Genomic DNA, 12,333 nt, shown 5'->3' on the forward strand with positions numbered 1-12,333 from the left:
TGCGTTCTTATGGGTCCACTGCAGCAGCTGGGATGTCAGACGATAACTAAAGTCTGTCCAGGGGACGAAAAAAAAAAGTGCTGAGATGCTAGAAAAGTCTACCTCCGTTGTTTTCAGCATGTCTAATTAATCCTCCTTTGCCACTCAGGTATTCAGCAAGAAGCCAGGTAAACCAGTGGTGAAAAAAAAGAAAAAGAAAAACCAAGCACAAGCTGCCCTTCGCCCTCCTTCCACAGGAGCTCAGGGATGAGGTGAAAATACAGATGGTGTTGATATTTTGGTTAAATCTGTCAGATATTCTACGACGAAGGTTACGTTTACACTGCAGGCTACAGTGACCCAAATGCAATTTTTTCCCCCCCCGCAAACTGGTTTATGTTTTTCTTATGACAGTCTGAACAGCATAACACATCATTTTGAATTTAGACCCTCGCCCATATGTGCTAATTTGGATATCCATCTGACCTTTTTGTAATGGTCGAATTTTGTCCGACTTTTACGTCACTCAAATGCGACAGGCATCACAATTCTGCACTGAAGGAGACGGTACCAAGATCAAATAAGGCTATGGACCAAACAAGCATGGCAGAAGGTGCAGCTAGCAAATCTTGATATTACCGTTATCATTCGGTTATGATTGTGTAACCTTAAAAACTGATTCATGTTCCCTGACGTGAGCTTCTGCAAGTGATGCTGCGTCCTCCTCAGGGCTCTACACCGTTTACACGCGAGTCCAGTGGCAGCCACGTTTAAATTATAAAGTGCACAAAAAAGAAAAAGAAAATAGCCTAAGAGATGAAAAACCAGGGACCCAGTCTCAGTAATATTTAACCGTTAAGAGAATTCTCACTGGAGGATGGCAAAAAAAAAAAAAACTCTCTTATGCCACTAACAACTTGAATTTTAATGCGAACGTAAACAAAGGGAGGGAAAAAAGAACACCAATTCGCTGTGGCCGCCAGGCACGGTGCCATCTGGAAGACAGGCATGAGGCCAACTGGAAGACATTCAGTCATGAGTGTCATCAACCATAACAATCATGTCACTATCAGAGCGCGCCGCTTTGTGCTATAAGTAGCTGGGACCGCATGGGCTCAGGGACGGAGAGAGGTAAACAAAATCAAACATGTTTATTCATGTAAGCTCTCGCAATCCAGCAATCAAAAGCCATCAGTTTAAAGTTTTAAAAGAAAGAAAACTTGATGATGGAACTGGAGATAGAGCACACAGGTTGGACAAGAAAGAAAATGATTAGGCAGCTTAATTTATTCATTCAGAATCTGCCAAGAATTTAAACGTTGCAACAAAAACTCTTGAGCGGTGTAATTTTTTAACTACAGGCTTGATTAACGTGAAGAAGGAGGCCACGGCGCGACGCTAAAATAATATTTTCACGTCTGCCCAGATTCTTCTTTTTGCCCCTCTGTGCACATTGTCCCATTGCACTGTCCAGACCACATCGACTGGAGTCGACTGTAAAAAGGGGACACGTCGATAATGGAGCAATTAGCGCGTCAATAAGCCACACTTCCAATTTTAATATATTCCATAGAAATTGGATTTCCCATCGGATCTCTGTGTATTCTGGCAACACCCCCGTCCCCGTCAATCGAGGTACGCGCACGTGCGCTCCCCTCCCCTCCTCTCCGGAACCTTTACTCTGTGGAGGAGGAGGTACATGTTGTGGTGACTTGAGATCAGGTTTGTAGCTGCGCTTGTGTATTTCTGTCTTTTCCCACAGCCACACACACATACAAAAAAATAAGCTAAAAAAGTGGCAAGCACCACTACGATCCTCTGATCCCTCGGCGCAGTCAATACTGGATGCGATGAGTTGTTGATGCGCTGGTGTTGTTGTTGTTTTTGTCCTTTCAAACTCTTAAGCATGCAAGATGACATAACACCTCAGCTGCACACCGCATGCATAGTTTTGAATAGGGTTTTTTTCATTTTCTAAAGGGCTTTTGGTTTTACATATATATTTATATATATATATATATATATATATATATATATATATATATATATATATATATATATATATATATATATATATATAAATATATGTGTCATTTTGTTTGTTATGTTTGAATCATAGAGGGCTTGGCATAAGCAGTGTAGTCTGTTCACAACAGGAAATGAGTGGAACTTAAAATGATCACCAGACCGAGTGTTTTGTTTGTAGATGTTATATATATATATATATATATATATATATATATATATATATATATATATATATATATGTATATATATATATATATATATATATATATGTATATATATAAATATATATATACATATATATATATATATATATATATATATATATATATATATATATATATATATATATATATATATATACATATATATATATTTATATTTATTATATATATATAATGTACATATGCGCCGCCAGGTTTTTCAGAGCGCTGGACCTTGACACTTAACCTCAGCGTCTGCTCCTGTTTCAATTACCAATAGGCTCATGTCCGCACACTTAGTCGTTGTAAGCATTTAGTCCAAAAATCAATGTAGCATGGAAACAAACAAACAAATTTCTTCCCGAATTCTTTGGCCAGAGGGACCACCGATCAAAGAAGGCACAGAAATAACGGCTGGCAATTACAGTGTTGAAAGGTTCGAACTCAAACATGATGATTACAGTGTTTACGTTATAGCCAATAGCAGCAAATGTTTCTACTGTGCATTGTTGGCAAGCTGCAATTCATGATAATAGCCACGTTACGTAATCCTGTGTGGAATGGGAAGCCATCCCCCAGTCTCCCTGTCACCCCGACCGCCTCAAGTACGCCAGCATTCCTTATTATGAAATTCTGCCTGAAAGAATCAAACTGTTCAAATTAGTTGCCGGACGAGATCCTGGCAGATAAATTGGATTTTATTTAGTGTTTTTTGTATGGCTGTGTTTGATTCTGTTTTTTTTTCTGTGCTACACTGCTTTGCTGCTCAACATCTAACTCAAATAATGAGTCTCTCAGGCTGTGCTGAATCAGATTTTGTGTTGCATTCTTATTAGATTATACAGATGAAACAATCCACACAGGCCCTCAAGTTTGTTTTGTGCGTGGGCTTACAAGATGTGGTTTCTTCCTATATTCATTGTTTTTCACTTTCTCAACACTCATTGGGAAGAAGCATTTCCTGAAGATGTGCGACCAAATTGAACACGTTGGCATTCTGTTATGGATGCAATTTGAAGAACTAATCTAATAAAAATGTTTTGGATATTATTATTATTTTTGTTGCTGTCATCAAGCTGTTATATTTATTATATAGGCCTTTTATGGCTTCCATCACAAATCATTGACAAAAAAAATATTCATTGGCAGTTGTGTTGTTACAAAACAATATCAACCTGCTTTTCATGCTGACAAAATGTGTTCCTCCTGTTCTAAGCACTTTTCCCTTACAATTAGTTACTTTGGAGTTTTGCACAGCAAAAGTGCATTTTCGCTCCGAAAGGAAACAACGTTGAACTCAAAGCTTCTTTTTATTCTCATCTTGCAGGGCACAACTTCTGATGAAATGATGGAAGTGACTTCACAAGTAATGCTGCTGTGGGTCCTGATGCTGCACTGCAGTTGTGCTAGTGGCAGCATCCTCTACCGGGTCCAGGAGGAGCAGCCTCCAAACACACTGATTGGTAGCCTGGCAGCAGACCAGGGGCTGCCAGACTCTGGCCACCTCTACAAACTGGAGGTGGGATCCCCTTACCTTCGAGTTGACGGGAAGACGGGAGACATTTTCACCACGGAGATTCCCATCGACAGAGAGACTCTGAGGGACTGTCGGACCCTGGCCAAGGGAAAGCCTTGTTTCCTGGAGTTCGAGGTGTCAGTGACGGATCTGATACAGAACCTGAGCCCGCGGCTAATTGAAGGACGGATCGAGGTGCAGGACATCAATGACAACACTCCGCAATTCCCCTCTTCTGTGCTCACCATTTCCGTCCCTGAGAACACAATCATGGGGGCGCTCTTCTCCATACCGCTGGCCACAGATAGGGATTCGGAGAGGAACGGCGTGGCTGATTACGCTCTGACTGCAGGGCCAGATGCAGCAACCCTGTTTGGTTTACAGGTTGCTGATGACAGGGGCGGTAAGCTCCCACAGCTCATTGTCCTGGGCAACCTGGATCGCGAGCTGAAGGACTCCTATGACCTGACCATCAAGGCAGTGGATGGAGGAAACCCCCAGCGCTACAGCAGTGCTCTGCTGCGAGTGGTTGTCACTGATGCCAATGACAATGCCCCCAAGTTTGAAAGGTCTGCGTATGACGCTGAAGTGTCTGAAAACAGCCCAGTTGGCCACTCTGTGTTGCAGGTGAGACTTTCATGCATAGGTATTACAAGGCTTGATTGCATGCTAGCGTGACGGAAATTGAATTTTAAATTGCTTTGCTTCTCAGTAGCCTGTTTTGAATTTAATGATCAACAAGAAACAAACGGCAATGCTTTGTCATTTTGTTTTTGAAAGACGTGCGTACAGCTCACTATTTGCACATTGTTTCCCAGAGATAGGGAAGAGAGGGTGAAATGACTAAACGAACATTCAAATATCATTCCAGTATTTAATAGTGAAATAACATACTTCCTCAGAACCTCAGCTTACGTCTTTATCGTATTTGCATGTAGGATTATTAGTCTAGCAAAAGTTACGTGTATCCACAACATTTTAGTGAGCATGTCAAGCAAAGGCAAAAGTGTGAGAGCATAATTAATGCAGGCTTTCGCCTGAAATAAAGCTGCTTATTTCTCCAATTGCTGATAATGTGCTTTGAAAAAGAAAAGCCAGAGATGCACAATGACGGTGTAGGAGTCAGATTTTGCCGTCTTACTACGGTGAAATTCTTCTGAGAGGAATAACCCCTTTAATGGCGTATGTTTTCATTGGGATCATTCCTCCCGTCAGTTTTTCAGAATAAAAGACAAGAGGGATTAAGAGAAAAAAAAGGCCCAAAACATAATTACTGTGCTTAAATATTAGGGGCGGAAGAAAGTACTGAAAAATGTACACCTCCTATTTAGAATTATAATAATTGGTTTTGTTTATTCATTTGGTCATTCATGTGAATAACCAGGGCATGATTCTATTTTGAATTGTTTTACATTTGAATGTTAATATTTCTAAACATAAGCAGTGCCTCTAACCACAATTCTTCTATTATTTTAGGTCAAGGCAAATGACTCAGACATGGGCCCTAATGGAGAAATTGAATACACCCTTCATCAAGCTGTCGACCCTGTGCCAAAACTTTTACGAATTGACCGCTCCACCGGCGTTATCTGTGTCAAAGGGCCACTGGACAGGGAGGAGATCAGCAGCCTGTCTTTCTACGTCGTAGCTCGGGACAGAGGTCCTCAGCCTAAAAGCTCCAAGACATTTGTGACCATTGAGGTGATGGACCAGAACGACAATGCTCCAGCTGTCGAGATCCGCGGGATTGGCCTGGTGACACACAGTGAAGGAGTGGCTAATATTTCCGAGGACATGCCGGTTGGAACAGCTGTTGCTTTGGTGCAGGTCTCTGACAAGGATGAGGGAGAGAATGCGGTCGTAACCTGTGTAGTCGCGGGGGACGTTCCCTTTCAGCTGCGGCCCGCCAGCGACTCGTCCTCTGACAACAAGAGGAAATATTTCCTGCAGACCACAACTCCTCTCGACTATGAAAGGGTCAGGGATTATAGGGTGGAGATTGTGGCTGTAGATTCTGGGAATCCAGCACTCTCTAGCACAAACTCTTTGAAGGTGCAGGTAAATGATGTGAATGATAACTCCCCAATTTTCTCTCCAACCTTGTTTGAAGTCGAATTTGCTGAGGAAAACCAACCAGGAGAGAAAGTGTTGGATGTTACAGCATCTGATGCTGACAGTGGTACTAATGCAGAACTTCTCTATAATATTGTGGCCGACTCTTCCATCAAAGGTCTTTTTGAGATTGACCCAAAGACGGGCGAAGTGAGCGCTAGAAGCCCGCTCGACAGGGAGCATAAAGAACGCTATGAGTTCCGGGTCACAGCAGCAGATAAAGGGTCACCTGTTCATAAAGGAACAGCTACAGTCGTAATAAAAGTCTTGGACCGTAATGACAATGACCCCAAGTTCATGCTTAGTGGATACAGCTTTTCAGTTTTGGAAAACATGCCTCCCCTCAGTCCAGTTGGAATGGTGACCGTACTGGATATGGACAAAGCTGAGAACGCCCATGTTTTCCTATCGGTAGAGCCCGACGTGGGCAAGTTTGTTGTTCAGAATGGAACGGGCACTATTCTCTCAAGGATATCGTTTGACAGGGAAAAGGAGAGCAGCTATACTTTCCGTCTGAAAGCAGTGGACGGTGGGGAACCACCAAGGTCTTCATATGTGGGTGTCACAATCAATGTACTGGATGAAAATGACAACGACCCCGTCATCACCAAGCCCTCCAATTCCTCCTACCGCCGCCTGTCACCTCTAGCCTCCCCTGACAGTCATGTCGAGATAGTCGAAGCTGAAGACCTGGATAGTGGTCCTAATGCTGAGTTGATCTTCAGCATCGCCGGTGGGAATCCTTACCACTTGTTTCGCATCTCGCCCTCCAGTGGGGAAATTACGTTGGCCAAAGAAATGACCCCAAAACACGGGGGACTGCATCGCCTAGTAGTGAGAGTGAGTGACAAAGGGAAGCCCGCTCGTCATGCCACTGCCCTGGTCCACATTTATGTCAATGAAACCATTTCAAATGTCAGCTTAGTGGAGGCCCTGGTTGGACACAGTCTTTACACTCCACTAGACAGGGACATCGCTGGTGATCCTGACAACGGCTTTGCTGCACAGCGGAGCAACATTCTGTTCGGAAGCCTTGCAGGTGTAGCAGGTGTTGTCATGCTGATCCTGGTGGTGGTATTTATTAGAAACCGAATCCAGAGAGAAACAAAGAGTGGCTATCAGGCTGGAAAGAAGGAAACAAAAGACTTGTATGCACCCAAACAGGCTCCGAAGAATACAAAAGGCAAGCGCGGTAGAAAAGGAAAACCCCAGAAATCCCCCAAGCCACTAGGTGAGGAGGAGGAGGTTAGTCTTCAAAAGAGTCTCAAGTTCAACCTGGATGGAGTCAATGACAGTCCCAGGATACACCTGCCACTAACGTACTCACCAGGAAGCCCCGATATAGGCCGACACTACCGCTCCAACTCCCCCTTACCCTCCATCCAGCTTCAGGCCCAGTCCCCCTCAGCCTCCCAAAAGCACCAGGCTGTCCAGGACCTTCCTGCCACCAACACCTTTGTAGGGACAGGAGGAGATGACAACTCTACCGGCTCCGACCAGTACTCAGATTACAGCTACAAGACCAGCCAACATAAGTACAGCAACAAACAGGTAAGCACATGCCCAAAGCATAATAGCTTTGCACAAGTTGTCAAAGTAATACATATTTTATCATTTGAACTGTACAATAAGTCCTTGCAAATTAGAGGGAAGACAAACAAGGTTAGTTCTAGGCATTAGCTGACTGTTTACAAGATTTAAATGACTTCCATTAATTCTGGAAAATGCCTTTTTTTAATGGATATTTTAGGTGCACTGCAAGAGAGCTTAGATGGGGATCTGTACATGTGTAGTGTTGTTTAGTTTTTGTCACCTTGGCGGTAGATTTTTGGCAGAGAAGGTCCATTTCTCTGGAACTTACTTCTGCTCTTGTGCCTGACCTCCACTGCTCTGATCTCTCCAGGTCACTTGCTCTTATCTTTGGGCTCCTTATGCTCTTATCTCCTCTTATCTGCACAACATTTGGCAAAGCTCAGATCGCCATGGAAACAGTAATATTAATAGACTCAAAGGGGATTAGGAACAGCAAAAAACTGTGGCATCTGGGGGCCGAAAACTAGTGTGTCTCTGGGTTTCTATGTCATCTTCGAGTGTGTCCTGGATGAAGTACGCATATTTGGCTGTGTACTTCTATGTGCTTATATTCTGCCAAAATATTATCACATATTAAAATTCAAATGTTTTTTTTTTGTTTTTTTTTAACCCCCATTAAGCTCCCAAACTCATGAACTCAGCCCTGCAGGGGATCTAACTCTCAAATAAATCTTGTGCTTTCGTAATCGTACACTTAAATAATTCACACTCTGACATTGACTGCTAAATTTGCAAATGACATAAACAGGGATATGCTCATACAACCCAATATGCTTGTATATGTTGCACACAATATATTTATTTCTTCCAATATAAATTGACTTTGGCTTTCAATATGTGTCCATGTTTTAAATCGACTGACATCCACACAGAAGTACTTGCCGTCCTCCCTGAGGCTTTACAGACAAGGTACACAAAAATTAGCCCGCAAAAAAAAGAAAAAAAAAGAAAAAATGGAAAATATGCCACTGAGTTTTTGAAACTTGTAAGGGTAACATCTTTTTTTCTGGGGCAATATCTTCAAAACCCATATCACAGTGGACTTTTTTTTTTTTTTTCGCTGATGACGGCTGACAGCTTAGGTGATCACAAGCCTTTGTGGGTGGAGTCAGTCTGGAGAACAGTCACCACTGTCTACTTGATGGACACCGAAAGGGACCGAAATGACTGCGAGCCACAGGGTGTGTCTGGGTATTTGTGTGTAGTGCCAATCTCTTTGGGTGTGTAGCGTTGCAGCAGAGCGTGGCAGAGTGTTAATTGTGACAGTGGCGCAGATGTAAACTCCTGGAGCTCGACGGAGTTTGTGGTTTCTCGCCATGACAGCGCAAGTGCGTACAAGGCGCCACTCGAGTGATTGGCACCCCTGCGTAAAAACACGGACAGATGCTGAAGCTCATGTGACACAGCCGAGCAGATGTTGTCTCATGTATGGCATCCCCTTTCACATCAGGAAGAACAGATTGACCAAAATATATAATTAAAGGAACTGCCAACTGATGTGACAGATGTAGAGCGCTGCCCCTGCTTTAATTAACCGAGCCGCTCTCGACAATGGCTTTCATGGGCATCTTGGTCAGGAGTCCGGGCCCGTGCTAAACTTCTCAGTTTCTGTGTCAGCCTGATGTCCCTTGCCATATCACGGGCAAACAGGATGTAATGCGCATTTGAAGTTGAGCCTTTTTTTTTTTTTTTTCCGTGGGATTAGTCGGATGTTACCACAAAGCTCATAGCTGCTCAGCTTTCCGCACAAAAAGACACGGTAACTGTAATTAAAGGTATTGTACGTCTGACTGCTGATCCTTTGTGCCGCCAAATGAATTCTCACTGTTAAACAAACTTATATAGGAGAGAGTTGCGTTTATGTGTGTGTGTGCGTGCGTGTGTGTGCGCGTGTGTGTGTGTGTGTGTGTGTGTGTGTGTGTGTGTGTGTGTGTGTGTGTGATTATATTGTACTTATGTCCTTGAGTTTTAGTTGGAGGCATGTTATTGAGTTAATGTTTAAAACATATTTTTTGCGTCGTCCTTGATACGTTGCATTTGTCTCTGAGTGTGCACGTCTGTGCGGAGGCGAGAGAATAATAATAGTATAATGATAGTGAGAAATTTGAAGTTTTCAAATAATAAAGAGCACACAGAATAAATTATCATTAGGGTTTAGCTGACTTGAAGGAGGAACCTTGACGGTCCTGTTGTTCGAAAATTCACTTTCCAAGTGTTTTCTCACAAATAACTTTTCCCATCGGTGATCTTGTCGGAACTAACACCAGTCGATACTGATAGACTTTTAGATGTTTCTGTTCAGAAAGGGTGTAATGGAACTTGCAGAAAACAGCCCTTTGTGGTGTCACTAAAAGTGTTTCCCCCTCAATGGGTTAAAACGTATTCTGGTTGCTCCACTAGGATGAAAAAAAATAAAATAAAATGATGTCATGATGAAACTAGTGAAACTAGTGGTGTTGTTAATGAAGCCAACAGATAACAACGCAGGGAGGGAAAAACGGAAAACAAAGGTTCAGGCCAACCCGATGTGCATGCAGTGTATGTCCGTAGCAGGAAGAGGTGGCAAATAGAACTGATGAAGCAGCAAAATGGTATTTGAAGAGTAAATAATAGCAAGAACGACAAGACTAAATCCAATAAAGACAATATATTTGCTTTTTCTAATCTCTTTCCAATTGACATACATAACAAGCCGCTCTGTCACTCCCAGCACCAGCGGCTGGGCACTTGTTATACTGTCAGCATGTAGAAATCTACAACACCTATAAATACCAGCCAAGTGAATTGAAATCAGCCCAAGGCTCAATATCACATTATTCAAATCCGCCATTCTGTGCTCAAGAATGGCTTTTGGAGGTTGCCAAAGCCCAAACAGATGTTTCAGATGTCCTAATTTGATTGCAGCATTACCAAATGCTGTGCCAACAATAAGTGCAAATGAACAATTGTTTTGTTTCCCACACTAGGATCTCACTCAGTGCTCTACTATTTCAGAAATATCCAGAGATTCTCCCAAGACTCTGTGAAAATATATGTATTTTTCCCCCTGCTGTGTAATTGCTTTAGATTAACCCACTTTGGAGCAAAATTCCTGAAATACCGTTTCTGGGTTAGAATACATTATGACATACTGCATCAAATCACACTTAAATGGAGTATGGCAAATGATTTCTCAAGTCATATTCCAATGAAATCAGTGTTTTTGAATTGCTGTTTTATTCAATAAAAAGGCAGGCGCCAAGTGGAATGGAGACATTAGGGACACCAAACAATTGCAACAGCTGTCATGGACTCATGTCTATGGCCACTGATGTTCAGGAACCATGGACAGCACTATTTGTAGCCAGATGTTCAAAGGCCCATTGCATCGGCATCTTTGACAACCATAAAGACTCTTCTGTCCTCTGCATTCCTTCATCTATTTTCCTCATTGTCCCAAACTAAGAAGTCCATCTTTACAGGTTGAACTGAAAGATGGGAACATACATTCATTCTACTGACAAAGCCCACAACAATGACTTTACATAAAAGCCATTTTCAGCTATTTTCCCACGTAAAAGCCATTGTCTTCTGCGGACAAAAGCATCAGCAAGCGCTGACGTGCTGTCGAATGTATTCCAACGTTGCTTTTCAGCAAGCAGGATCAGCTGCTGACATGCTAGGGGCGGTGTAGCTTCCACACAATAAACCCCCCTGAACAGAGCTCCATTATACCTCCATACGGCCCGCACCTGTTCAGGTAATGCTGTAATTAAGACACTGGGATGCTGGGAATTTTCCCGAGGCTCTTGGCAATCCCAGTGAATCTCAGGTGTGTGTTGTTGTTGAGCCAAGCCAGTAGTTTAGCAGTACAGCAAGAGAAACTGGATATTTATGGACCTAAATACCGATGTTTAGTTAGCTTAAATAAGAGATACATACTAGTCTAAGGCCTGTTTGTTTGGATGAAATCGGAAAAACCAACATTTCTTAATATATGTTAAAGACATCAGCAATAACTGCTTTCATTTGCGAATAATAAACATATTAAAATATGCTAGAAAGGAGGCGGCTGTGTTCTGCCAGTGTCTTTCTTCAGTAGCCCAGAATGTGGATTTGCCGATGTGGGTCATGTGATTTATCCCTGACATGACAGCTGGTATGAGCAAGATGTGGGATGATTTATGATTGTTTGCAGTCTGCTTTCTTGCCATTAGATGCCACTGTATCTATCTGTCCCATTTCTCTTGTTGCGTCTGAAAAGTGACGTCAGCAAGGACGACACAAGCTGATGAAATGATTGTTTCGCCAAAAATATGCACTTTCTTGTCAACGTTACAAAACGTCTGCGAGCGATTTGATCTCTGGCTTACATGCCGTGTCTCGCCAGGTTTTTGTTTCTCGGGAAGAAGAGAGAAATTGCTTTTACCTTTGTAGGATTTTTTTTTTTTTTTCACATTTCCCCCTCGACACCTTTGAATGTGTGATGTTGCATGAGGGTTGCTGCAGAAACCAGTAGCTCACATTGGCCATTAGGACTGATAATTAGCCCTTTTGGGTCCAACAGCTAGCACCTTTCTTTCACACCTCACTAGAAGAGGATGGTTCAGTTGAAGCAAGCACAGCAGGAGGTGTATGGAACACAGATTCATGTATTTTCGAAGCATATGAACATTTTGAAAGGTTGAGAATGTAATCCTGGACAAATTCTCATGCCTTTAAAATGTTTTACCCATGGAGGAAAAAAAAATCCCTTATCTCCCGTGGGCATCTTGTTCATTCCTTTTTATTTCTGCCGTTGCCTAAAACAGCTGCAGAGGATTGTTAGAGCAGGAAACGGGATCGAATGAGTCACTGTGAGTCTTAATTAACCTGCTTCTTTGTTAAGCAGGGCCCACAGTTTGTGAACTTTAGGCATCCCTTTGA

At 42.5% G+C, this 12,333-nt stretch overlaps 1 protein-coding gene and 1 long non-coding RNA gene across 3 annotated transcripts in view; both read left to right on the plus strand.

The window, feature by feature from the left end:
- Positions 1-12,333, plus strand: part of LOC142884570 (uncharacterized) — a 318,763-nt gene that overhangs the window by 137,823 nt on the left and 168,607 nt on the right. The gene's annotated exons all lie outside the window — the stretch shown is intronic.
- The window catches only part of pcdh1a (protocadherin 1a), a 97,639-nt gene that overhangs the window by 5,461 nt on the left and 79,845 nt on the right, over positions 1-12,333 (plus strand). Inside the window, exons 2-4 of one of the 2 annotated variants that reach the window (XM_076020287.1) lie at positions 3,535-4,350; positions 5,200-7,386; positions 10,659-11,477. In XM_076020287.1, the coding sequence (XP_075876402.1) occupies positions 3,553-4,350; positions 5,200-7,386; positions 10,659-10,739 (3,066 nt within the window). In that variant the 5' untranslated portion in view covers positions 3,535-3,552 and the 3' untranslated portion in view covers positions 10,740-11,477. Of the gene's footprint in view, positions 1-3,534; positions 4,351-5,199; positions 7,387-10,658; positions 11,478-12,333 lie in introns of those variants that run through there. The other variant, XM_076020286.1, reaches the window with a different exon arrangement.

The sequence above is a fragment of the Nelusetta ayraudi genome, unplaced genomic scaffold (genome assembly GCF_046127955.1).
Source record: "Nelusetta ayraudi isolate G7.1 ecotype Tasmania unplaced genomic scaffold, CSIRO-AGI_Nayr_v1 ptg000011l, whole genome shotgun sequence".
In the NCBI taxonomy this organism is placed as follows: domain Eukaryota; kingdom Metazoa; phylum Chordata; class Actinopteri; order Tetraodontiformes; family Monacanthidae; genus Nelusetta; species Nelusetta ayraudi.